This window comes from Esox lucius, chromosome 23, assembly GCF_011004845.1.
Source record: "Esox lucius isolate fEsoLuc1 chromosome 23, fEsoLuc1.pri, whole genome shotgun sequence".
In the NCBI taxonomy this organism is placed as follows: domain Eukaryota; kingdom Metazoa; phylum Chordata; class Actinopteri; order Esociformes; family Esocidae; genus Esox; species Esox lucius.
The window spans coordinates 23,833,157-23,857,257 of record NC_047591.1 but is presented as its reverse complement, the minus strand read 5'-3'; the positions used below and the strand labels follow the sequence as shown (position 1 = coordinate 23,857,257).

At 45.0% G+C, this 24,101-nt stretch overlaps 1 protein-coding gene across 1 annotated transcript; it reads right to left on the bottom strand.

Moving 5' to 3' along the window:
• Window positions 1-479: 479 nt before the first annotated feature.
• On the bottom strand, window positions 480-23,078 carry LOC105020504 (MOB kinase activator 3B). The gene is made up of 4 exons (XM_010887619.5): window positions 22,733-23,078; window positions 14,980-15,656; window positions 3,694-3,896; window positions 480-2,182 (listed from the first exon to the last, which is right to left on the bottom strand). Exons 1-4 carry the CDS (start codon window positions 22,738-22,740, stop codon window positions 2,153-2,155), a joined length of 918 nt encoding a protein of 305 aa, XP_010885921.2. The 5' UTR covers window positions 22,741-23,078; the 3' UTR covers window positions 480-2,152.
• Window positions 23,079-24,101: the final 1,023 nt, after the last annotated feature.

Below are 24,101 nucleotides of genomic sequence, written 5' to 3'. Positions count from 1 at the left end.
GACTTTAATCCAAGTTGAGAGCCTCTGAGGCAAATTAAAACACACTGGTTGATTAAGGAACAAGTGGTTCTCAGGGTTGAACCCACTGCAGTCACAGCATCGTGCTACATTTTAACTGATTACATGGAGTGTGTAAGCTAAGCTAATGAGCTCAGAATAAGAGATTGGTTCACTGGGTTTCAGCAACAGTCAGTTACAGTAAGCTGATTTCAATCACCTCCTGAAACAACAGGAACATTTTCTGAAAGGAATCAAAATACACTTTCCGTAATGTTCAACATGATATAATCAATAGTCAGGCAGAATTAAAAAGAGCAAGAGAGTGTCAGCTACAGAATAACTGCCATTATCACCACATTGATGAGGTCGACCGGCAACACAAGCGGATTACAATAGAAGTTCAAGACTTCGGCAAAATGTATCATAATGGATACACAACTTTGAGTTGCACCTGTGAAATAAAAAAACACACCAGGTCATTGAGAACTCTGGGTATCAATATTTTATTTTGCTCAGAAAATATTGCAGGACAGCCAGAAAGAATAAAAGTCTCTTTGCTTTTGAATAATGAAATCCACACACAATTTATCCAAAATGTGATTCACCAAATCACTTACCACTACTACTGTTATAAACCATTGGTTCCAAAACTTGTTGGGGCGAGGGAACCCACCCCTCATGGAACCTCCCTCAATCAGATCAGTGACATAATAATAGAACACATGTTGGACTAGAATCAGGCAAGTCTTGAGCCCTTACCAGACCTTTGTTATTCTACACATTTCCTCACTGGGCAAATTGAAGTATTACATTGACAAAGCGTTTGGTCTGTGGATAACATCAGTGTTGATTTATAATATTACATTGTTTTGTATTAAATCCTCTAAATATATTCCATGGATCACTTGGTCACAAGTGTATGATCTGGTGCTGTAATATAAACGTACACATTTAAAAAATAAACCAATTTCTCATCTGTTTGTAGACTCCTTAATATACCTCCCGGTTTCAAAACCACTGAGCGCTCCCAGACTCAACCACATTTAGCAGCTAAAATATAAAACATCATAGACACGTGTCATATTGCCCAGTTCAAACTCACTAAACACACAGTTCATTAATAAAATCTAGTCTTTACACACCAAAATGATAAATTAGAGACATGTAGACAGTACATGTTGCAACGATTTTCAGGTATTAACTTTTTAGCTACCAGGGAAAAAGCAGAGACAAACACTAAAACAACCCAATAATTATCATGAGAATCAACAACAGGTAAATCTGTCATTGTACACACTCAGCACAGTGGTGTATCGACCGCGGCTACACAGCTTTTGCCCAGTGTAGACTGCCCCCTGGTGGATCCCAGTCCAAAAACCTCAGGATGAAAATAGCATCACATTCTTAGTGCACTTAAGGTTATTTCCATTGGCCAAGGTCAAGTGTAGTGTGACATATGGGGAAAAGAATGGAACGGAGGACACACCCTGTGAGCAGTCAGTCATCGGGGGGGGGTCGTCCTTCTAGTCCTACATTAGGAAGTGTTCCTTTGCTCTTCCTCCGTGACTCCGTGAAATAGAGGGAGTTCCTTAACAACAGGTCCCCTTTGTCCCAGTCCTGACCAGATTCATAATTACAAAGACACATGGTGATCTGATTTTGATCAGATTTTAAGTGTAAACAGACAAGATGGGGCCAAGATCAGGAAAAACAGGAGGCATGTTAGAATTGGGTGTAAACAAGGCCTAACTTTGATCAGTCAACTCACTGCGTATGTTTTATTCACCCGTCAAAAAATGTGGGCATAATTAAAATATGGACGAGATCAGGGTAGAGGACGCATTTTAGCACCGGGTGTAAACATGGCTAGAGATCAGAGTCCCGCAGAATTACTAGTGAGGATAGGAGAAACGATTAGAGTCCATCTTTACTAAAGTGTGGATCCATCCATCCAGAAATGGTTATCTGCAGGTACTTCTCTGGAGATCAAAATGACATCTAATTAACCGAATCACGGTAATGTCATCAAGGTTTAGAGCCAACTCATCAGATCAAGTACCTCGGGGTATCTCCATGGTTACCTGTCATGCCAACAGAGTAGGGAGTCAGAGACCCTGCTTGTTCTAGCAACCAGCTCCAGGGTTTCAACGCCTCAGTGACACATCCGAGAGGTCATCTCTTTCTGCAGGAGAGAAGACAGGAGGAAGAAGTCACAACAGGCTGTGAAGATAATAGAACTTCCCAGTCTCTTTAAAAACAACATTCAGGCGGTTTTCTGGAAGTCATCTCCAGTAAGTTCAGCCAGACGGGCAGAGCGTTCCAGAGCAGCAGCTGTATAGCACAGTACCAACACAGAACTTGACACACTAATCTTCAATATGGTGAAACAAACGGTTCCCCAGCACTGCTCCCCATTTCCCCAGAACCGCTCCCCATTACCCCAGGACCCCTCCCCATTACCCCAGGACCGCTCCCCAGTTCCTCAGAACCGCTCCTTTCCCTTCCTGAGCCACCATGAGAAAGATTTTCAAGAGTTAGCAGAAGCCGGTCAAATCTGTCTGTCCTGAAGTTTCCTGATGACAATAAAACTGACCAGACAAGGACATTTGCTCGATATGGCTTAAAAAAAAAAAAAAGGCGAATGTGTATTTTAAATTATGCTTCAACTTAAAATCACCAAATGATCACTTTGTTAAATGCGTTCTGCATCAGATGGTAGCCAAACTTCAACAGTGGCCCCCTCTCTCTCTGGGCTGTTTCATTTCTGTGTGGGTGTTGGCATTCTCCTGCCCTGATCATGAGAATCTCTTATGATCATCGAGAGAAAGGAGCCATTGTTCCTGCTTGTTAGCTGGGCTTGTTTTCACCCCCTCCAGGCCCTAACCAGTGTTCATTGTCTGTGTTCTGTTTACAGAACCTCACTTGTATTTTGTTATATTCAACTCAAAAGGGATTCCTCAGTAGAATGTATAACCGCTCATTCTCGCTCCATTTACGGTTATCATTTAGCGCAGCGTTTTAATTATGAAATGGGACGTAAGAAAGAATCCGCAGTGGGTGAAAGAGAAGCTATGAAGTGAGCTTTCAAATTGGACATTATGTATGAATGGTGGCGCTATGTCATTAGACAAGCAGAGTAGGATTATTGGGTGTTTAAATGACAAATACCAGCAAACAGACAGGCCATGAAATTTGCGTCAGGTCACTTTGACGCTCATCAGACCAATTCGGTAACCATCCATATTCTGTGAATGGGGGCGTGGTCATCGTGACCCCTCCTATCAGGATAGTTACAGGTCGTCCATCAGAAAGGCATATTTACTGCCTTCCACCTTGACCTCGAAGGGATTTAACCAGGGCAGATAAATGGCCCCCGGATGTCAACAGAGCTCCTAGAGCCGCACTCCTAGAGCCGCACTCCTAGAGCCGCACTCCTAGAGCCGCACTCCTAGAGCCGCACTCCTAGAGCCGCACTCCTAGAGCCGCACTCCTAGAGCCGCACTCCTAGAGCCGCACTCCTAGAGCCGCACTCCTAGAGCCGCACTCCTACCGCGAGACGCTCCGAGATCGCACCACACCGTGTGTCTTTTAATAATCTACACCCGTTTATTAATGTGGGCACAACCAGAACGTGGCCTGGATCAGGCCAGGGGACACGTTAGTAGCCGGTGTAAACCGGGCCCGGGGACTCACCAGGGGCTCCAGCTCCTTGCGGTCGATGAGGTTCAGCTCCGTGCTGAAGTAGTAGAAGTGCTTGTAGCAGGTGTTGACGTGGGCCTCGGCACCCATCTGGATCATCCGGTCAAAATGGTGGATGTAGACGTGGACGAACACCCGGAACAGACGACAGATGATCTTCTTACAGATCTGGATGAAGTTCTTAGGGAAGGGGATGCCTGCAGGACAGGGAGGGTTAAATCTGGTTATGGCTGGGTGACTGACGTGTCAACATGACCGATGAGGTCTACGGTGTCATCCCTCCAGGGTCGGCCCCTCCCACCTACACAGGCTTTATCTGGTTCCAAACGACCTAGGGCCAACAGTGACCCCATTACAATCCTTACCTGATCCCACTTGATTGAAGACAGATAAACATGGTATCCATTTGCAGAGCTGCCAGAATGAAGGAATCGGAAACTTTGAACCAGACACCTTTAAATGCATAGAGAGGGTGGGCAGGACTGGTCCATTGCTGTGTGCTAATTCAAACAGAAAAGACTGGAGGGCCATTTCTGGTGCTATGAAGAAAGACTGTCTCCCTATTTTAACTTATTGCAAATACAAGACAGTTAAACCCTATTGTAATGAGCTGAAACTGAATCCATGCCACTGTCTGTCCCCACAGGATGCTCTGCTTGTACTCTACCTCAGTCCTTATTCTGGCACATAAAGGAAATGTTTCTGCTACTGCAGCGCTTTCAAAATAACTTAGTCACCTGCCCAACCCAACCGAGTGAATTATGGCAGGGAGGACTAGACTTTGTTCTGTCTGCTGTATTCAGCAAATATTTTACATTATTGGGACATCGGAGTACAATAAGCCTCCAAACTGAATTTAACAGGAGCTAAGAGCCACTACACAGAAAGACAAAGGACCATGAGACTCTTGCTCTGTATAATGCTGTTTACAGCTTAAACTATGGGTTTACTTTATATTCCTGGATTCAACAAATAAATAAATATAAATATGTGGCTACAGAAATTGACTTGATTCCCCCATTAGTAGGCAGAGGGCAGCAGAGAGCCGAGAGCCCTCAGTGACCGACAGCTGTGTGTGTGTAACACAACAGGCAACTGCACAAACCACACCACACCACATCTCCCCTCAGCTTTACCGAGGCGACCATCTTCCTAACGCAGACCAAGGCCTAACATGTTACATAACACACAATTAGCGGATCAGCAGGCCAGAGGAAGACACCATGTTGTTTCACGCCACTGTTCCTGTCAACCCAACAAGGTGACAGCATAACCAACAGCCAGACTGTGGGTATGTCAGAGTCTTTTCAATAGAGCTACACATATTTTCTGCTCTGCAATAACTTTAAAAAGTGAAACAATTCGATAAGACTGTCAACCAGAACGCATGAGTTTGGTTTGAGGTTCAAGTGAAATACTACCACAGAATGTCGTAATGTGTCCAGAACATGGCTGCTAATCAGTGAAGGGATTAGACAGGGCTTTCTGTCTGTTATCATCAGGCAGAATAAAACATACCAGAGTACCAAGGACTGGGCTTCCCAAATGGGAACAGTTAAGACAGGCTGTGCTGTGACCCACTAAGGTAGCATTATAAACACACTCAACTGTCTACAGGCTCTGTCACACCTTAAAGCCACAGGACATCATTGGCCAGGATTTCATTTTATCAGACTTCGTCACCTCTGTTTTGACCGGACTGCACATGCTGTCCTTCATACCATGGTAAAATAAAGTCTACACTCCAAAACAAGGCTGGAAGGACGATAAGGCACAGTTTTATTCAGAAAAAAACGTTTGTTTTTTGGACATTGAGGTTGACCTTCACATAGAATTTCCTTGCATGTTATGGAGTGGCAGGTTGGGAGTCTACGGTCTCTCTCCATTCAGGCTCAGTGTAGACCTAAAGTACATTGATCACATCAAACCAGCACTCTGAGGAAAATAAAAAAACAACAGTATAATGCTCTCCAAACTACATTATGGACTATCAGCAACTATCAACTTGTACACAAAACATGACATTGATGTCTGTGTAATGTTTAACTGGCGAAGTTACCACAGGTTTCCTTTGTAGGGCAGTATAACATCATAGAAACAAGAGCCGGCAATCTGGGTTAAGTCAATAATCTGAATAGGTGAGCCAATGGCAGGCCACTATGGCCACACCCATCCTTTTCCTAATCTGGCAGATGTAAATGATCAAACACTACTCATCACAATGGGGGAACTGGATTAATCACCTGCTGAAGTCAGTAGCACAGAGCATTAGACATGAAACCAGACCGACAGAAGGAGGCAGACATCAGGCGTGTGGGTGAAGCCTACAGATACACGTGACCCAGGAAGCTGCGTGCGTCAGTAACCCTTCACTGTCCACAGGCTCCGTTGTTGACGCGGGTTTACGGAAAACGCCAGCTCACCAGATGCCAATTACAGGGTGAGGGTTTAGCGACAGCCTTGGGGTTAGTACCGTGAACCCAGTGGTTATGGTTCAGCAGGCAGAACAATCAGGCAGCACCATCCGCTGGAGAAACAGACGACCAGCCAGCGCATGCACACACACACAGTTTAACCCGAGGCAGCACATTATCAGACTCTGTTGTCATGCCACCACAGCCACGCCTTGTTAGAAAGCATGTCAAATGATTGAGGTGTTTAGTATGTTATGTGCCTGACATTATTATGGTGTTTTTCCTAAACTGGAAATTAACATCTGAAAAATCCCAATTTACTGGGAGGAATAGACTGGTTGACACCTGTTAGACTTAACTACGAAACAAAGATTCAACATGGAAAAGGCCTGGGAGACACCTACCCTGATAATGACCTGATGGGAGAGAAATCTACAGACACACTTACCCTGATAATGACCTGATGGGAGAGAAATCTACAGACACACCTACCATGATAATGACCTGATCGGTTAAACCTATTTACATAAACACCTAGAAGACAAAGACTTTGCGAGACACCTCCAGTCATATACAGGCCCATTAGAAGCACATATTTCCCTCAGATCACACAGCCACAGAAATTAAACTGTTTGCAAATTGTTAACACTAAAATAGCTGAAAATATAACAATTGTTGTTTTGTTCTCCGTGGTATTTCCCCCATGTGTTGCCCGTGTAAATAATGTTTCCACTGCCAATGAGGTGGAGGACGGAGAATCCAGCAGGAAATGAGAGAGACAGGATCAAAGAGCAGACAAATGAAAGACCAGCACCCTGCAGCAGGAACGCCCCACCCTCCTTCCAGCCACTCCCTGCCTCTACTCCTCCCAACCCCCTGCCTCTACTCCTCCCATCCCTCTGCCTCTATTCTTTTCCCAATCTCCCCCTCCTCCTCTCCCTTTCTGGCTTTAGGCCGTAGATGGAACACCTCCACCATCACCCTAGAACCTGACATCAACCCCACACTCCTCCTGCTCCTCCACCACCGCCCTAGAACCTGACATCAACCCCACACTCCTCCTGCTCCTCCACCACCGCCCTAGAACCTGACATCAACCCCACACTCCTCCTCCACTATCACCCTAGAACCTGACATCAACCCCACACTCCTCCTGCTCCTCCACCACCGCCCTAGAACCTGACATCAACCCCACACTCCTCCTGCTCCTCCACCACCGCCCTAGAACCTGACATCAACCCCACACTCCTCCTCCACTATCACCCTAGAACCTGACATCAACCCCACACTCCTCCTGCTCCTCCACCACCGCCCTAGAACCTGACATCAACCCCACACTCCTCCTGCTCCTCCACCACCATCACCCTAGAACCTGACATCAACCCCACACTCCTCCTGCTCCTCCACCACCATCACCCTAGAACCTGACATCAACCCCACACTCCTCCTGCTCCTCCACCGCCGCCCTAGAACCTGACATCAACCCCACACTCCTCCTGCTCCTCCACCGCCGCCCTAGAACCTGACATCAACCCCACACTCCTCCTGCTCCTCCACCGCCGCCCTAGAACCTAACATCAACCCCACACTCCTCCTGCTCCTCCACCATCACCCTAGAACCTGACATCAATCCCACACTCCTCCTGCTCCTCCACCACCGCCCTAGAACCTGACATCAACCCCACACTCCTCCTGCTCCTCCACCACCGCCCTAGAACCTGACATCAACCCCACACTCCTCCTGCTCCTCCACCGCCGCCCTAGAACCTGACATCAACCCCACACTCCTCCTGCTCCTCCACCGCCGCCCTAGAACCTGACATCAACCCCACACTCCTCCTCCACCACTACAAAATGACTCATGGGGACCAACAGACCAGAACACATCACTAGGTTCCCCCTGACTTGATTGGCCCGGCGGTGCCACTGACCCAAATCAAACAGATCTCTGTGTATTGGATGTGGACATGGGTGTTTATCTCTGTGAAGAAAAGGATCCAGAAGATTGGCTGAAGACCAGGACAGGAGACATGACAGCCAGACTCCTCCGGAGAAAACAGGAAGAGGGAAAAGACATTCTGTCTGCCTACCTGCCAGTTTAAATTGCCAGGAAACTTTAAAGGAGGCGGGGAGAAACAGCCGTCCGAGTAAAGAGGGGTCTGAAGGACGACACACAGCCAGGATCACAGAGGCAGATCACAGACAGACATCCCCAACAACACTAAGGTGGTGTGCTAAATACAGCAGGATCAATCAGCCACCATCAACACAGGAGTGGTTCAGAGGGAAAAACCACAGGGGAAATAGGCCCATGTTGACTGCAGGAATGCCCAAACACACGTCCTGGCATGGACACCAGATAGACACATGGCGTTGTGTGTGAGCGAACGCCAACTACAGAGACTGCCAATAACATTGGATCTTCAACATGCTGTAAGCCAATAACCCAGGATCTTACAGATGGGCCAAACATGGAGGGAGAGGGACACAGATTCTGGATCACACAGTCACTAAGCTCACAGAGCTACCAGGGCTTTTGTTAGTAGCAGGCCGTGGTTGACCGCAGAAATAAGAAGAGAACCAAGCAACTCCCACAGTGTTTCCACGTTCCACACATGGGCTGACTTTCCCCCTTTCTGTTTGAGCTGAGCAGACTGTCCTGGCCAAATAATGACTGCCTGTTCCACAGCCCTCTGATGATCCAGGAACAGACACAGAACTTAACAAGTCTTCAGACAGAAGCTCTCGTTCAGGACCTACGCCAAATGTACTCATCTAACTGTGTGTGTGTGTGTGTGTGTGTGTGTGTGTGTGTGTGTGTGTGTGTGTGTGTGTAATTGACAGTTAGCCCAGGGCTCTGATCCTTTCCATGTCATCCATCTCTGATTCACCACAACAAAAACATTTGTTCTCCATGAGAGGTCAGCTGGATACGGTTATGAATTCATATTGGTTTTACTTTCATCTGGCTCATTATGACGGTGCTTTGGACAGAGTTAGAAACAAAGTTGGAAGTTGTAGAGATGGTTTTACTGTGTGCCATTCCAGAGACAGATCAGGCATCTGTCGTACTTCATATGGACATTTGTCCTGGAAAACAACAAGAAACAGACAGTGGCTGCCATGAAGAGGACTATATACTATGCTTCATTATCTCTTCTAGTTATGGTCGATGGGCCATCGGTCAGCGTGGCGGAGCAGTACTGTAGGTGGAAATAGTAGCTGGAAATAGTAACATGGAATGTAGCAGATCACAGACAAAACATCTACAGCAGAGTCATGGCCGCCAACATAACCCAGAAAACTGCACATATAACTATAACATATCTTACGTTGTAGAAAATGTCCTCATAACACAAAAACTGTCTAGCTGTTGTAATGATTACATGTAGCATATAGAGCATTGTTAAAGTATCTACAATAATGCATATATTGTGAACGTCAATTGAATATTAGGTGAATCTTTAAATGTGCCGTTAACAATCTGCTTCTTGGAAAAAGGTGGAATATTGTCAAAGATATGTTCTATGCAGCCTTTGTGAATATCACAGACAGACAACTTCCACCATTTAAATAAATTATACCGGGAGTTCCATCAACATTCGTTATACATTCAGGGAATCTCCTGTGTAACCTAATAAAAACATTGCATATTTCGTGATTAGAATCCTTATGTAACGTTCCCACAACCTACTGAAACATTTAGGGAAAACAAAGAGACAATCTTTTCTTTATAAATGGCACCCTAAAGGTAACATGGTATGAACCTGTACTAGACACTGATATTTAACTAAACCAACTGCAGGTTTCTGGAAAAGGTCAACAGACAACTAACAGGTAAAAAAGTAGATAGCTACCAGACATCTATTTACATGTAGCAGTAGACTCAGAGGGGTTAAAGGTCAAGGGTCATAGGGTCTTCCAGTCCAGATGGGACATCACAGGGAGACAAGCACATCCTGGTGCCAGGAACTTCCTTGCCATTCTAGATATCCTAAAACTACCACGCTGTGACTTCCTGTTTTATGTCCTTTGACCCAGAACAATCACAATTACACCATCAAAGATTCATTCTATCTACCTAAACAAACTCATTCTGGAAGGCCCAAACTAACAGGCTACAACAAAACCTAATGTACTCAAGCTTCAACTGCTGCAGCTTCCCAAACAACAGTCCTTTCCCCAAATACTTTGCAGCAGCTGTTGATTATTGGTTGGTAAATTATACAAAACTACAATAAAATTCCTTGAAATCGGAAGACCAAAGTGAATCATGACAGCGGATGATGTTGAGCTCCGCCCCCGGCGTCACACCGTTGGGTGAGCTCCGCCCCCACACCAATTTCTGCTCTATGACTATAATGGCTGTTAATCAGGGATAAGGTTTAGGACAATAACAGATCATGGATCAGGGACAGTAAACAGTGTGTGTGTTTCAGTAAAGCCCTCCATAATCCTTGTCACAGAGGCCGGCAGAGAGAGCAAAGGTTTAAGATGGATTTGACTGGGACTGCTCGGCTTGATGGACTAAACTATCAATCCTTAGGAGAACCAGGTGATCAACAGAACCAGCACAGGAACCAGCATCTGTTTGAGCCCTGAAAACCGCCATGTTGCTCCAACGGGACCATCACTCATCGTCAGACAAGACAAGCCACACCCCTGGAGGCTGGAACCAGTCGTTCTCCTTGACAAGCCACACCCCTGGAGGCTGGAACCAGTCGTTCGCCTTGACAAGCCACACCCCTGGAGGTTGGAACAAGTTGTTCTCCTTGACAAGCCACACCCCTGGAGGCTGGAACAAGTCGTTCTCCTTGACAAGCCACACCCCTGGAGGCTGGAACAAGTCGTTCTCCTTGACAAGCCACACCCCTGGAGGCTGGAACCAGTCGTTCTCCTTGACAAGCCACACCCCTGGAGGTTGGAACAAGTTGTTCTCCTTGACAGGTTTTTATGACACGATGGGTTATGCTGCTTTGAGAGTAGAGTTGATGTACAGAAGGTCCCGGTTTTATTTCCCCAAGTCCAATAAATCTTCCATCATCATTGTAGGCCTAACACAACTGATTTAAAAGTTAGAATAAAGCAGTTTAAATTGTAGTTTTAGGTCGTTAACCCATTAAGAAATGCTGTCTGTTAATGTGGGCATTAGGAAACAAATCCGAAGATATTTACTAATACATCTATGACAGGCTGACAGAGTGGTCCAGACGTCACATCAAACCCAGATGAACAGGCATCATTAAAATCACATTTCTGACCTTAAAATAAGCCGAAGTTCCACGGCCATCTGAACAGACAAATTCCAAACATTCTTACACAATGGGATTATAATCATTTTCAAAATGTTTGGGCTTTGTTTTGATTTCATAGTGTAGAAATTACAATGTACAAAAACAAAAACCCACTTTATTCACTGAACTAAGCCTTTAAGTGCACTTTATCCGCGTGGACATCAGAACCTTGTACATGCTGTGTACAACACTGAAAATAGCTACACAGGTATTGGTGAAATGCATCAGAACGGAAGAACGGACCAGGGAGCGATCTATAGACACGTTTCCATACTGCATGCAGGATGGGTGTGTGTTCAGGAGGACTTCGCTGGGTGGGGGATTAAGTGAGGAAGAGGGTATGGGAGCGAGAAAGAGTGTGAGGTACTGGTTGCGTAAAGCTATCTGAACGGTCACATATTTTACAGTAATGTTCGGTGTTAGTGGTGAAAATGCCATTAAAAACATTCTGATATAGATCATTTTGTGTTTCTATCACATACTGTTTAAACTGACTGTCTAAAGAGAGTCCATGGAGATTACAAGTCATGCCAACTGAAAGAGGGACCGGCGAGGACATTTAAATGGGGAATATCTCAGGTACTTGGATACATTTGAGAAAAGTAGTATTTGAAATAACAACTTAAATAATTGACTACTACCCTGTGAATGGCCAGAACAAGCGATTGCTGATCAGCCCTCATCATGTGGCCCTGTCACGGGCTTCCAAAACGCATCCCATTACCTACACAGTTCACTAAATCTGACCGGAACAAGGGGAACTACAGAGGGACCGACCGGTCCAGTCTACACTCAGTCTGGTGGAACAGGATTATTCTGAGACTAGGAGGATCTCACAATCCTAGAGAGGATTACTACATTATTGGCCAAGGTATTAAAATTATTTCCACTTTCAGTCTAGTGGCATCCCCTGGAAAGTCATTTCAGTCTAGTGGCATCCCCTGGAAAGTGATTTCAGTTAAAGTTCTGTTCCTGGAATTCTTTGGCTGGTTTATCATGTGTCATTATGATGGACATATGAAAAGCTGGCTGAAAAGGAAACAATGATGGACTCACCAAAAAACCTGCAGCAACGCGTTTCAAAACATCACCAGTAAAAACTCTACGGCCGTTTCCATTCACCAACACTGATTCAAGTGACCAAGACGCTCAGGACTGGAACTTTGAAATGGGTCTGGGTAATACAACAGCATGAAAAGCAGAAAACACATGAAAAGCTGACTGAAAAGGAAACATCAAAACAGAAATATCAGTTTAGGTTGACACTGTTAGAATTCAACCAGTCGGCAGTACGAACAGAAATGAATTAAAGTAGGTTTTAGTGGTAGTTTGACCAAGTAAGCAGGCTGAACATAAACGGCTAATGTGGTGAATGGTGATTAAATTATTTATTTTACTTCAAAGCCCAGTTAGGTAAACAAATACGCTCTCTTACGGCATTGCCCAAAAGTTGAAAGGTCACCTGAATGGTCCTGCATAACCATAACCTGACACTGACACCTTAGCCAGGGCAAAAGAGACACACCACCCTCTAGGGTGAAAGGTCACCACTGCCACCTGGACCATGAAACTACAGCCAGGACAGAGGCCAAGCAGCTGAAACAAGGAAACTGTGTGGATCAAAGACAGAGCCATTTGTGTTGCCTGACAGGGACGATTCAGTCTTAACGAGAAGAGTCCCGGCTGTTGTTCTGTTGGAGGATGGTGAAAGGCCAACAAAGAAGGGTCTGCATTCACTAGGCAGTTTTAATTATTATTTTATTTGCTTTGTTAAATATGAACACAGGGTAGTGCGAAAGGGAAAGATCTATAAACAAAGAAGCCGTCCAGGAACATTCCAAGTCCCTGTTAATCTCTTCCTGCTGACTGAACTAACCCAACACTAAGGGGAATAAAGCCTCTGGCTTCCCGTCTTGATCCTCTCCGATGCTGGTACAGTAACCTCAGCCACACTGTGGCAACACCATCCACCAAAACAACTCACTGTGTCCTGAGCTTATGGCATAATGGCTAAGCAGATGGGTGCAAAGTCCTGGGTTCAAGGCCTAGAAAACTGAACCTGGCTCAAAACTAAAAGACTGCACCTGCCTTAGAAAAAAAAGACCAGAAACAAAAACACTAAGCCTTAATCAGTGACCAAAAACAAACAAAGTTACTTAGACAATTTGTTCAGTCCCTTGGGAGTGTCTGTTGGTGGAAGACCTGCACGGATCAAAGCCTCTCTCCTATTCTCCCTGTTTATTTGCGTTTAAAAGAAACATGTACACACACACACACACACACACACACACACACACACACACACACACACACACACACACACACACACACACACACACACACACACACACACACACACACACACACACACACACACACACGTATGTACAAACGCTTCACGTGAATTATTGACGTGTAGCTGAAAGCACAGAGGAACCTAAGAAGAAAGGGAAGAGAAATGGAGGATGAGTTAGAAAAAAAAGAGCAGGAAAAAGGAAAGTAGCATGAGGGAGGGAGAGGTACAGAAAACCCAGAAAGAGGACAAGGGGAGGTGATGAGGAGGACTCACTATGGGATTAATGGCATCACCCTGGATGGGTTTCATTGTTTCACTCTGTCAAGGCATGTGTCCTGAATGGTGACCAGTCCTACAGACTAAACTCAAGTACACTTGTTTTGAGATTTACAAAACACCAAACCAGATCAGTGGGCCGCGTGGGGAATAGGGTCCCATTGGGGCCGCTCCCACGAGGTTTGAGAGATACATTATTCACGGGCCTTTCTGGGGATGGCACGGTTTCCAGACACTGATGCTCGTCACGTCTTGCCACAACTGGCTGGGAGTAGATAACAACAGCGATCAGCACGCTACCCCTGCATTGGCTCTCTGCATGGCCCTTTTCTCCCTCCAGTGCTGAGGCTCCTATCCAGCCATAAGAGTTTATTTCTACTCTATCCCCTGAGAGAAGCAGAGATGTTCTAATGTAAAGGGTGCCGTTTTTCCTCCCCACCTTTACTGCTGTATTGAGGAGTTACTAGATACATTTCAGGACCTAAAAATGTATTATACTCAATTTATCCATTCTTTAATCACAGGATAGAACTTATTGCGCTCACATCATGAGCTGAGTTTAACTGCCAATCAGAATCCCAAATATCAGCTTCACTTTTACCAGAACATTGGAAAACAAGGGTGTTCGATTTGGATCGGTTCGGCGCCAGAAAAAGTTTAAGTGCACTTGTTTCTTAAACCCGTATAATTTACCGGTTACATTCCACGCCAGGGATCAAAGGTCAGAAGTTGTGAGTGGTTTTATTAGCGTCCGCTTTAAGGATAAAAGCAAGGCTGCCCTCAGCAACACACACCTCCTCTTAAAGCTCTACAGAGGAATGTTCTAGCACCAGGCAGGCTTCGCCAGGTCCAGAGTCCAGCTTCAAGAGGGGCCTGGGAGCTGTGAGTGTATTAGCGTTGGCAGGCAGGACGAATCGCCCCGGAAACAAATCATGAAAATAATTACTGTGGAATGTTCCAGGATTTCTGCCACACTAAAGCTCCACACCATTGTACTCACCTATACTGGTGGGGAAGATGTCCTCATTGTTAATCTGAACCTCTATCCAGTCCATCAGAAGGTTCATGTACGTGGGAGCAGGAAGCGCCGTGGGCTTCTTGTACTTGTGATCGTCCTGCCACCTGTACTCGTATCGTGGGCCACCGGACATGACCGGACAGCTCTTCTCAGTACAGAACTCGCACACCGTCCCGTAGATGAGGTTGATGCGGTTGAAGAAGTCCACCACATGCACCGCAACCCAGTCATTCAGGTCCTCCCCGTGGGGCAGAGCCACGGCCGCTCGGAGGTCCACCCCCGAACTCAGGGACGCCTGGGCCTTCTTATGGAGCTCAAAACGCTGAGTGCCTGGCTCAAACTTCCGCTTCGGCCGGAAGGTCTTGTCCTTGTTGAAGACTTGCTTCAGGGCGATGGACATGTTGCCAGGGCTGGGGGACAAGGGGACAAGAACGGGGCTTAGGGGGATCAGGGACGGGGACCGGGAGAGTAGAGAGGAGGGAAATAAGGGGGGCTTGTCAGCCGGACGTGAAGGAGGGGAGGACCCCTGGGTGGAACCGACGGTACCAATAGTCACTTCTGGAAGGGAAGCAGGAGGTGCAGGAGGAGGCAACAACGTAGAGGGAGGCAGGAAGATCGTGACCTTTGCTGTCTGAAGCAACGTATCAGGACATAGTTTTCTGTGAGAAACAAAGAAGACAATTTAGACATCTAGTTTAGGTTTTGCAGATGGTTTTATTTTTTTTGTTTACTTTTACTGTTTGCTTCCGAGAACCGAGTCACATTGTTGGTTTTCCCTAAAGCTTGAAATAAGAGAAAGGTGGGGTGTTTGGTCTGCAGACAGTGCCAGACCTTTCCATGTTAGACATGATCTGACAGAGCCAGAACACTGTGTAGGTGTGAACATGGTGTTGGCAACAGGCTCGAACTACACAAAAACCTTTCTGGGTCCTAAATGGCACTCCATTACCCATTTAGTTGACCAGGAAGTAGTGAACTAAGTAGAGAATAGGACTCCATTAGGGATCTAGCAGGAGTGTAAACAAGGTGTTGACAGACCCTGGTTCGAACTGCCTCTGACATCAACACAGAGTTATCCATTCTGCTGCTGGGTTGGTGTCTGGACTAGAGGCAACTACATCGGAGCTCAGATATTCATCAACAGGACCCCTAGATTCATGCCACATAGGACAGTTCTGTTCTCTGGTTTAAACTTATGTTCATCGACAGGCAGAAAAGGGGGATAGCTTTAAGCTTGGCTTTTTTATACATTCAACTAATAGAGCTCTCTCTGGCACGGAGTCATGATTCAAATGAAAGTGAAATGAACTTATATTTCACAGCAATCCTGTCGCAACATGAAAATCTGAAACAGCTTAGTGATTAAATCAGTTTTGTCAGGAAACTCCGGTTCTTTCCCATAGTTAGCGGATTAGGACCTGGGATTAGAGATACACCTGGGAGCCACTGTTGGGGCAGGCTACAGGTCTTCAGAATTTGGGGGAGTGCGCACATCCAGTCATAACATCAGCCAAGAGACCCATGTCATCCCATTACATTCATTTTGGAGTTGTATGTGATCTGTTTTGGAAAGGTATTCCTCACTCTGTCCAGTGAAAACATCTGTAGACATTACATCTGCAGATTAGGAACTCTTCACACTATACTATATTACAGCCTCTTAAAAATTCAGAATTGCAAACATCTCATTCCTCATGTGAACACATTGTACTGAATCAATTTACTTTCAGATATCCTGACCGATTATAACTTTATTAAACCTCAGCCCGTCTGGTGTTCAACCTTCTCAAATTCTCCCATGTCACCCCGCTCCTCTGCTCATGCTTTCTCTCGCCTACCAAGCAGCAAAGGACACTGATCATCTTTACCTGAATGTTAGGCCCAAACCCTACCTCTCAGCCCGCCCCGCCCCTACGGGACGACCTCTCAGCCCGCCCCGCCCCTACGGGACGACCTCTCAGCCCGCCCCGCCCCTACGGGACGACCTCTCAGCCCGCCCCGCCCCTACGGGACGACCTCTCAGCCCGCCCCGCCCCTACGGGACGACCTCTCAGCCCGCCCCGCCCCTACGGGACGACCTCTCAGCCCGCCCCGCCCCTACGGGACGACCTCTCAGCCCGCCCCGCCCCTACGGGACGACCTCTCAGCCCGCCCCGCCCCTACGGGACGACCTCTCAGCCCGCCCCGCCCCTACGGGACGACCTCTCAGCCCGCCCCGCCCCTACGGGACGACCTCTCAGCCCAGTCGAAGCTTCCACTACTTCCATTAATTTTGAGTGTCTTCCAGGACAAATGGATTTGATACGACTGTCATGCTATTTTGCTGGACAATTGGAGATCAGTGCAGTAACTGATCAGAATGAGTTACGATGACAAAGACCAGAAAGATCCCAGTGAAGCAGTTACAATCCAGTGAAGCAGTTACACCCCAGTGAAGCAGTTACACCCCAGTGAAGCAGTAACACATCCAATACAGCAGTCCGCCTACATGTCCAGCGTAGGTACTTTGTCCTAATGAAATACAGATACCTCCCATTTCTTTTTTAAATGTTCAGCACCCAGTGGAGGCAGCCATTCTTGCAAGTTCCCTGATTTTCCATGATATCTAAAACACAGTTGACCATATTTATGAGAAGACGTCTAGAGAGTGTAGCTGCTGACTGCCCTAAATGAACAGGTCCTGAAACCAGCTTGGTTACGTGACTAGTAGAACTGATGTGTATCGGACAATGAAGCTCCATCAATGGGGCATCTGTCAGGAGAAATGTTGCCTGACCAGATCTAAACCTGTGTGGGTTTCGTTCACCACTTCCCTTGTTCTGTCAGTCGTCAACCAGTCATGTGTTGCTACACCAACCAAGAGCGGGGTTACATCCTACAAATGGGCTCCTCGCTCCAGGTCCACGTATCAATCCACACTGACTGTGTGTGTAGTATGTGGCAAAAAGGTCAACAGTGGACTATGGCAAGGTTCAAACAACATCAATATCACCAACCGAACTTTTAGTGTCTGACGCTTCACTTGAGTGTATGTCATGAGATATTACCTTGTCCTTGGCAGTTGGTAACAATACCACATGAAGAACAAGGCATGAATCTCTAGGGATCATTCAACCATGTCAGAATCCACAAGTGTTGACTGAGATTTTGCACAGGTTAATTAGACCATTTTACCCCTGAGCATGTATTGCCAAATTTCACGAGTTAAACAGACCAAAAGGTATAAACCTGTGGATGTTCTAGTTTATCACTTGCCAGCAGAGGGACCTCTGAGAGGTTTTAAAGACAGTCGAAGTGACAAACGCATGATAATTACAACAGCAAACATAAAAAGCAGTGTATGAAGGACTGGGTGAGGGTTTGTTCAGTGATGGGAGTGGAGACGCTCTGATTGTGGAGCCAGAGTCCCATGAATCATTTATAACCATGGTACATAAGTTATTGAGGCATTTTTTTGGACAGTAAAGTGGTGAAAGATAAAAGGACAGAGTTTCTTCCGCAACTCGAACACATGCTGTAGCAACACACCAGAGGAAGTGGCTCAGACAACAGCACCATCCCAGGCCACATAACCGCGCTAAAAATACTGTTATGGGTATATAAAATTGGTTAATATTTTGTTAAAGTTTCTAAATAGATTTTAAAGGTTCATAAACATGGTATGGATGTTTTATGGATTTATAAACATGGTATAAATATGGGTTCATAAACATGGTGCATGCTGTTATGGTTTATAAACAAAATGGCTATGTTAAAAATGAAAACTGACATTCCAGCCTTAAGCCTTTCCTCGTACAGTAAAGTATAAACGTTCAAGAGCCAGATCACAGTCAAATATGCAGAATGTGTTCTCACAAAGAAAAACAGAATCAAAAGCATAGGTTTTAGTTCATGCAGTACTTCAAATCATCCCTTTAATTAAACAGTGTATTTATAAGTTATATAAAACATACAGTGAATCAGCAATGCATTCCCTAAGCCTCCTGGGCCCTTTAAATGGTGTCTAGCTGAATGAGCATTAGGGAACTATTTTTTTGTAGACAAACATGATTGGCTGATAGTCTATAGGGTACCCATTACCCAGCTGAACAGTCATTGGTCTATTCATCAAATCAAAATTATGTCACGCAGTCGGCCAAAAGTACCGCCCCACCCCAAAGACCATCTACATTTCTAAGCATCTCACAAAAATAGTCATTGTCACTATTTTGACAATTTAAGAGTCATTTTCAACTGATAATAAATAATAGTCACATCTATGGCTTCTTGGGCCTTTTTTATGCTTTAATGATTCATATACACCAGATACAGGTATTCTGTGGTAGCATGCATAATTACAGCCCTATGGCCCTGACAACAGCCCTATGGCCCTGACAACAGCCCTATGGCCCTGACAACAGCCCTATGGCCCTGACAACAGCCCTATGGCCCTGACAACAGCCCTATGGCCCTGACAACAGCCCTATGGCCCTGACAACAGCCCTATGGATGTGGCAAAAATCACACAGACCAAATTTGTGTTTGATAAAGTTCGTACCAGTGATTGCATCAACCTGAGGGGGACGTTGAACACAGAAGAGGGGATCAGAGACTAACTTCTCTCGGTTTCTCTTTCTGTCCCTTACAGTTCCAGGACTTGAACGGTTAATGATCCAACTGAACAGGAACAGGCCAGAGTACCAGCACTCATGGATTAGAGAGGCTGAATGACAATGAAACTTTCATCTGTAGCTGTTTCATTCACTGGTTGTGCTCTCATACATTCCTATTCCACTGGGCTAACTGTACCTGCCCACAGTCTCCTCCCACTTCCTCCCAGGCATATAACCAAACAAAAGAAGCATGAGGAAAGCGGATCTTATTATGCCACCCACCTGGCCTCTAATGACATCAGTCTTAACTCCAACTATTATACTCACAATCACACAGGTTGTTTTTTCCACAAATTACAATGAGAAATGACTATTTGTTTTGTAGATTATCTGTAAGGTAAAGCTGAGTTTTTACATTTTGGCTAGACATTACAGCATAATTACACACCAGCTATACATTCTCCTACATGACCAATAAATCAACCCCTGCCCTCTGACCCCTCAACTACCACTGCCCCCAAGCCCCACCCTCAAGCCCCTCCCTCCACCCCCAACCCTAATCCTGTGTTGCTTTTCAGAGCATCAATGTTGAGAAGCTATAAACATTCCTGAGCCGCATCCACTGGGGGCCGCAGATGCTAATCTGGTTCCTATCCAAGAGAGCGAGGCAGCTCTGGGGGCCCTGAACGAGACAGTGAGGCAGCTCTGTGGGCCCTGAACGAGACAGTGAGGCAGCTCTTGGGGCCCTGAACGAGACAGTGAGGCAGCTCTGGGGGCCCTGAACGAGACAGTGAGGCAGCTCTGGGGGCCCTGAACGAGAGAGCAAGGCAGCTCTGGGGGCCCCGAACGAGACAGCACTGTGTCTCAACATGGGCTACAATAGTGTCCTCTTTATGCAAGTCCAGTCAGGTCCTGAAAAGGCCCAACAGCTGTGCTGTAGGAGGGACATCTGGACTATAAAATTAAAGCCATGCAAGCCACCATCACAGTAAAATAGAAAGAACAATAAACCTTCTATCGCACTTTCACATGTGCAGAGACGAAAGTGGGGGAAAAAGACTGGTCCAAAATGCAGCCAGCAAAGAGCTCCAAACAACAGCCATGTAGAAGGCCCCAAGCTGTGCTCCGGAGTCCAGGTGCATGTACTGTTGTACTGTTTGTGGACTGAGTAAACACGGTTTATTCTTCCAGGGTCTTTAACATGCACATAGTTCCCATCTTTAAATAGCATGTGTGTTGGGATGTTCTTCCTTTGTTAAGATTTTACTAATTTAATCAGACTTGTTGATAAAGAAAACAATTATTAAAATTCCCTGTGGGAAATGTCACCTGGAGAGAAGGAGTAACTATGGTTTGCTCAGGAACAGAATGACTTTCCCCTTAGTGGCGGTGGGATTTGAACCAGGGACTTTTTGGCAAGTCAGATGACCTAAGCACTATGCCACCTCATGTCTTGGATCATAAATCTTATCGTTCACCCCAGATAGAAAGGGGTCCAGTCAATGAATGTCCAGGTAACTGTTATCGGCAGAAACAAAACCACATTCACAAATGTTCATTTTCCTTGACACCCTGAACACATTAACAACTAGTTATTCAAACAAATCATGTCTGGTCAGAACAGAATTGAAGCTAATTTCAAGCAGTACCCAACTTTTGGCTCATACTAAACTACCCAGCTATTCTGCGGACTGTCTCAAAGGCAGCCATTTGCCGATATTGCTCTTTTAGCAAGTAGTCAACTTGTCACACCCAAAAGGCTATTTTCTATACCTAACCAGAGCACCAATGGAAGACCGGAGGGCGGGCTAAGCCAATGAGGATACGCTACGCGTGTCTAAATGACGCACTTATCATTGGAGCCGCAGAAATTCATTCATAACGCACACAGCTACAGGAGCATGTCAGGGCAAGACAAAGCTCAAAGGTACTTTCAACAAATCACCGAGAAAATATTCAGGACTTTTCCCAACATCCTTCGTTTTTTTTGCAGTCCTCAAACCCAGAAGAAAATAAACTTGGCTCTAAACCTTAACATTCGAAACAAACAAGATGCTAACTCAGAGCAAAACGTGTTAACAAACAAGGGACAACAACTGATCCATCGTCATTATTCCCAACATGAAAAGGCAATACGCCTACATTATTGGCCCCTCACAACAGATGACCAATAGGGTACTTTCCTGTTGACCCCAATTACAAATCGCATCAGCAACACAGAGGCGCTTAAAAACTCCCAACATTATTGTGACCGGTTAAGATTTGTTTTTTTAAATAGCTATTACAAACAGCTATAGCTTAAGCCACCACTAGCACAAAAAATTATGTAAGTAATGGGCCAAACTCAAAACCAAATATGGAAAAAACATGACGCAACCCCAATTACTAAATTGGTTGGATACAATTACCTGACATTTGTAACGGCTGTTTGGATACAGGTAATCTTTGACGACAGATTACGTAGCCTACACCTAACACGTTGTAAAATATGATAAGCCTCTTAAATGGTCTGAGGTATTCTAGAGAAACCAAGACATTTCTAGTCAGAAGCAAAATTCTGAATGAGTGCGCAATCTTCCCGAAAGCTCAACTAAAGTAAATGTTTATCTGAAGCCATTTCTAGCATTGTATTTTGCCAACAGAAAGCGAATTTACAAATTGGTTTAAAAGCGACAAGAGTGTTTAGAATATTTATTCCGAGAATAAAACATGAAGTTGCGAAACGTTTAAACAAAAAGTAGCCAAATGTAAACAAGGCAGCTACCTTCATCTGTCCACATAACTGAACGAAAGCTTTCGCAACTAAAACGTTTGTTTGGCAGAAAGAAAACACCGAAAATGCCAAGCTCGTAGAAAAATACAATTGTTCAAGTTTATAGGGTGAAGTACATTCTACAGAAAATGTTGCCATGTGCTCTTTACTGGAAGGTCAACATGAAAGAAAACTCTAACCACAGATATAGCCTACCTAAACAGCTATTGGACAGTTAAACATCAAACTTTCGTCAAAACAATGAAACAGTAACTCGAACGGTTTTGACGAACCGTTGTAGTTTACATGTTAGACGCTCTTCTGTGCTACAGAACAATAAACAGAAAAACAGTTCATTCATAATATATAGTTCAGCGCATGTCGTGCTTACCGGAACATCAGCTATATTTCCAACCATATGCTCTCCTGTGGTCGTTCGGCTTGAATTCCCACACAAGAATTCCTGTATCCCGCTCGTGCTGTAACACAGCCAAGAATACAAGAGCCAATTGAAACGGCCCTGTGGGGGATAGCCCATTAGGGTTCATGCAAGACCCGCCCGAAAAGGTTTCTCCTGTACCTTTTTAAGTTATGCCACAATAACAGCTGATGGAAATAAAGTTACGATATATATTCATTACTGTTGTACACGCAGTATTAAATTTTTTCGAAATGCTCTCGTTACGAAGTAGCCTAAGGGCAACAATGAATAGTGTAGTAACTTCGTGACAACAGTGCCATCCACTGGGGATATAATGGACTGCTGCCTATGACGGTGCCGATACAGCTCCGGAAGAAATTAAGAGACCGCTGCACCTTTTTCTTTCCTTTCCAGAAAGGTTGAAATGGAAGGTTTTGAGTAAGAGAAAGCTTAAAATTAAGAGACCAGTGAAATTGAACGCTTCTATTCCTTACTCAAAACTTTCCTTTTCGACTTTTTTGGAAAGGAAAGAAAAAGGTGCAGTGGTCTTTAAATGTTTTCCGGAGCTGTATATTCTTATGTATTTCTTCGCAGAAAGTAGACATCTTTAAAAAAATAAATATAATAATCATAGAGTTGCTATTCTATCGCCAGCATTTTCTTAATCAGTTGGGCTTCCTAGAGGTGCTTGATTACAATGCTTGAAGATGTCCATCTATTCTAGTTATGGAAGAATATGGTGCCATCTACTGGGGATGTGAGGAAATACAGTACTTTGAGTACCAGTTAGTATTTCAACTTTCCAGCCCAGGAATCTGCTCTTGCTACTTTTCGGTTATTGATCAGATGCTCCAACCAGACCTGCGGCCTCCAAAAATCCTTTCCTACCAAACTTTAGTAATTGTATTTCCTATTTAACTTTACCCATTTCCTTTCTTCACTCCCTTTACTCCTCTACAAACTATTTTGAGGAATGGATAAAAGCTGGAAAAAGGAAGATAGTTAAACTGTATGTGGCCTTAACGTTGCAGCACCACTTCGAGACTATGTACATTTAACACATTTAACTCATCCAAGTTGGTAAATGGGTTTGTGCCTTAATAATCTGGGATAATATATAAAAACAGTCTAGGAATTAAGTAGTTGCAGTTGAAATCAATTAACAGTGAACTCTGAGTGACTCAAGATGCAATAATTACACCACACAGACAATTGTACAAAAGTTATGCCAAGATATTCCTTCATTGCAAAGTTTTAAAGGTGCCAGACAGTATTTGTGGCTTAAAGAAGTGATTATCAGTCATGATTATTGACTGTGCTGCCGACAAAAATGAGCAAT

Coding starts and splice junctions, on each gene's coding strand:
- LOC105020504 (XM_010887619.5), bottom strand. Junction 3,897..14,979: donor CATCTTCCCCACCAGTATAG/GTGAGTACAATG, acceptor CCTGTCCTGCAG/GCATCCCCTTCCCTAAGAAC. Junction 2,183..3,693: donor GCAAGGAGCTGGAGCCCCTG/GTGAGTCCCCGG, acceptor TCTCTCCTGCAG/AAAGAGATGACCTCTCGGAT.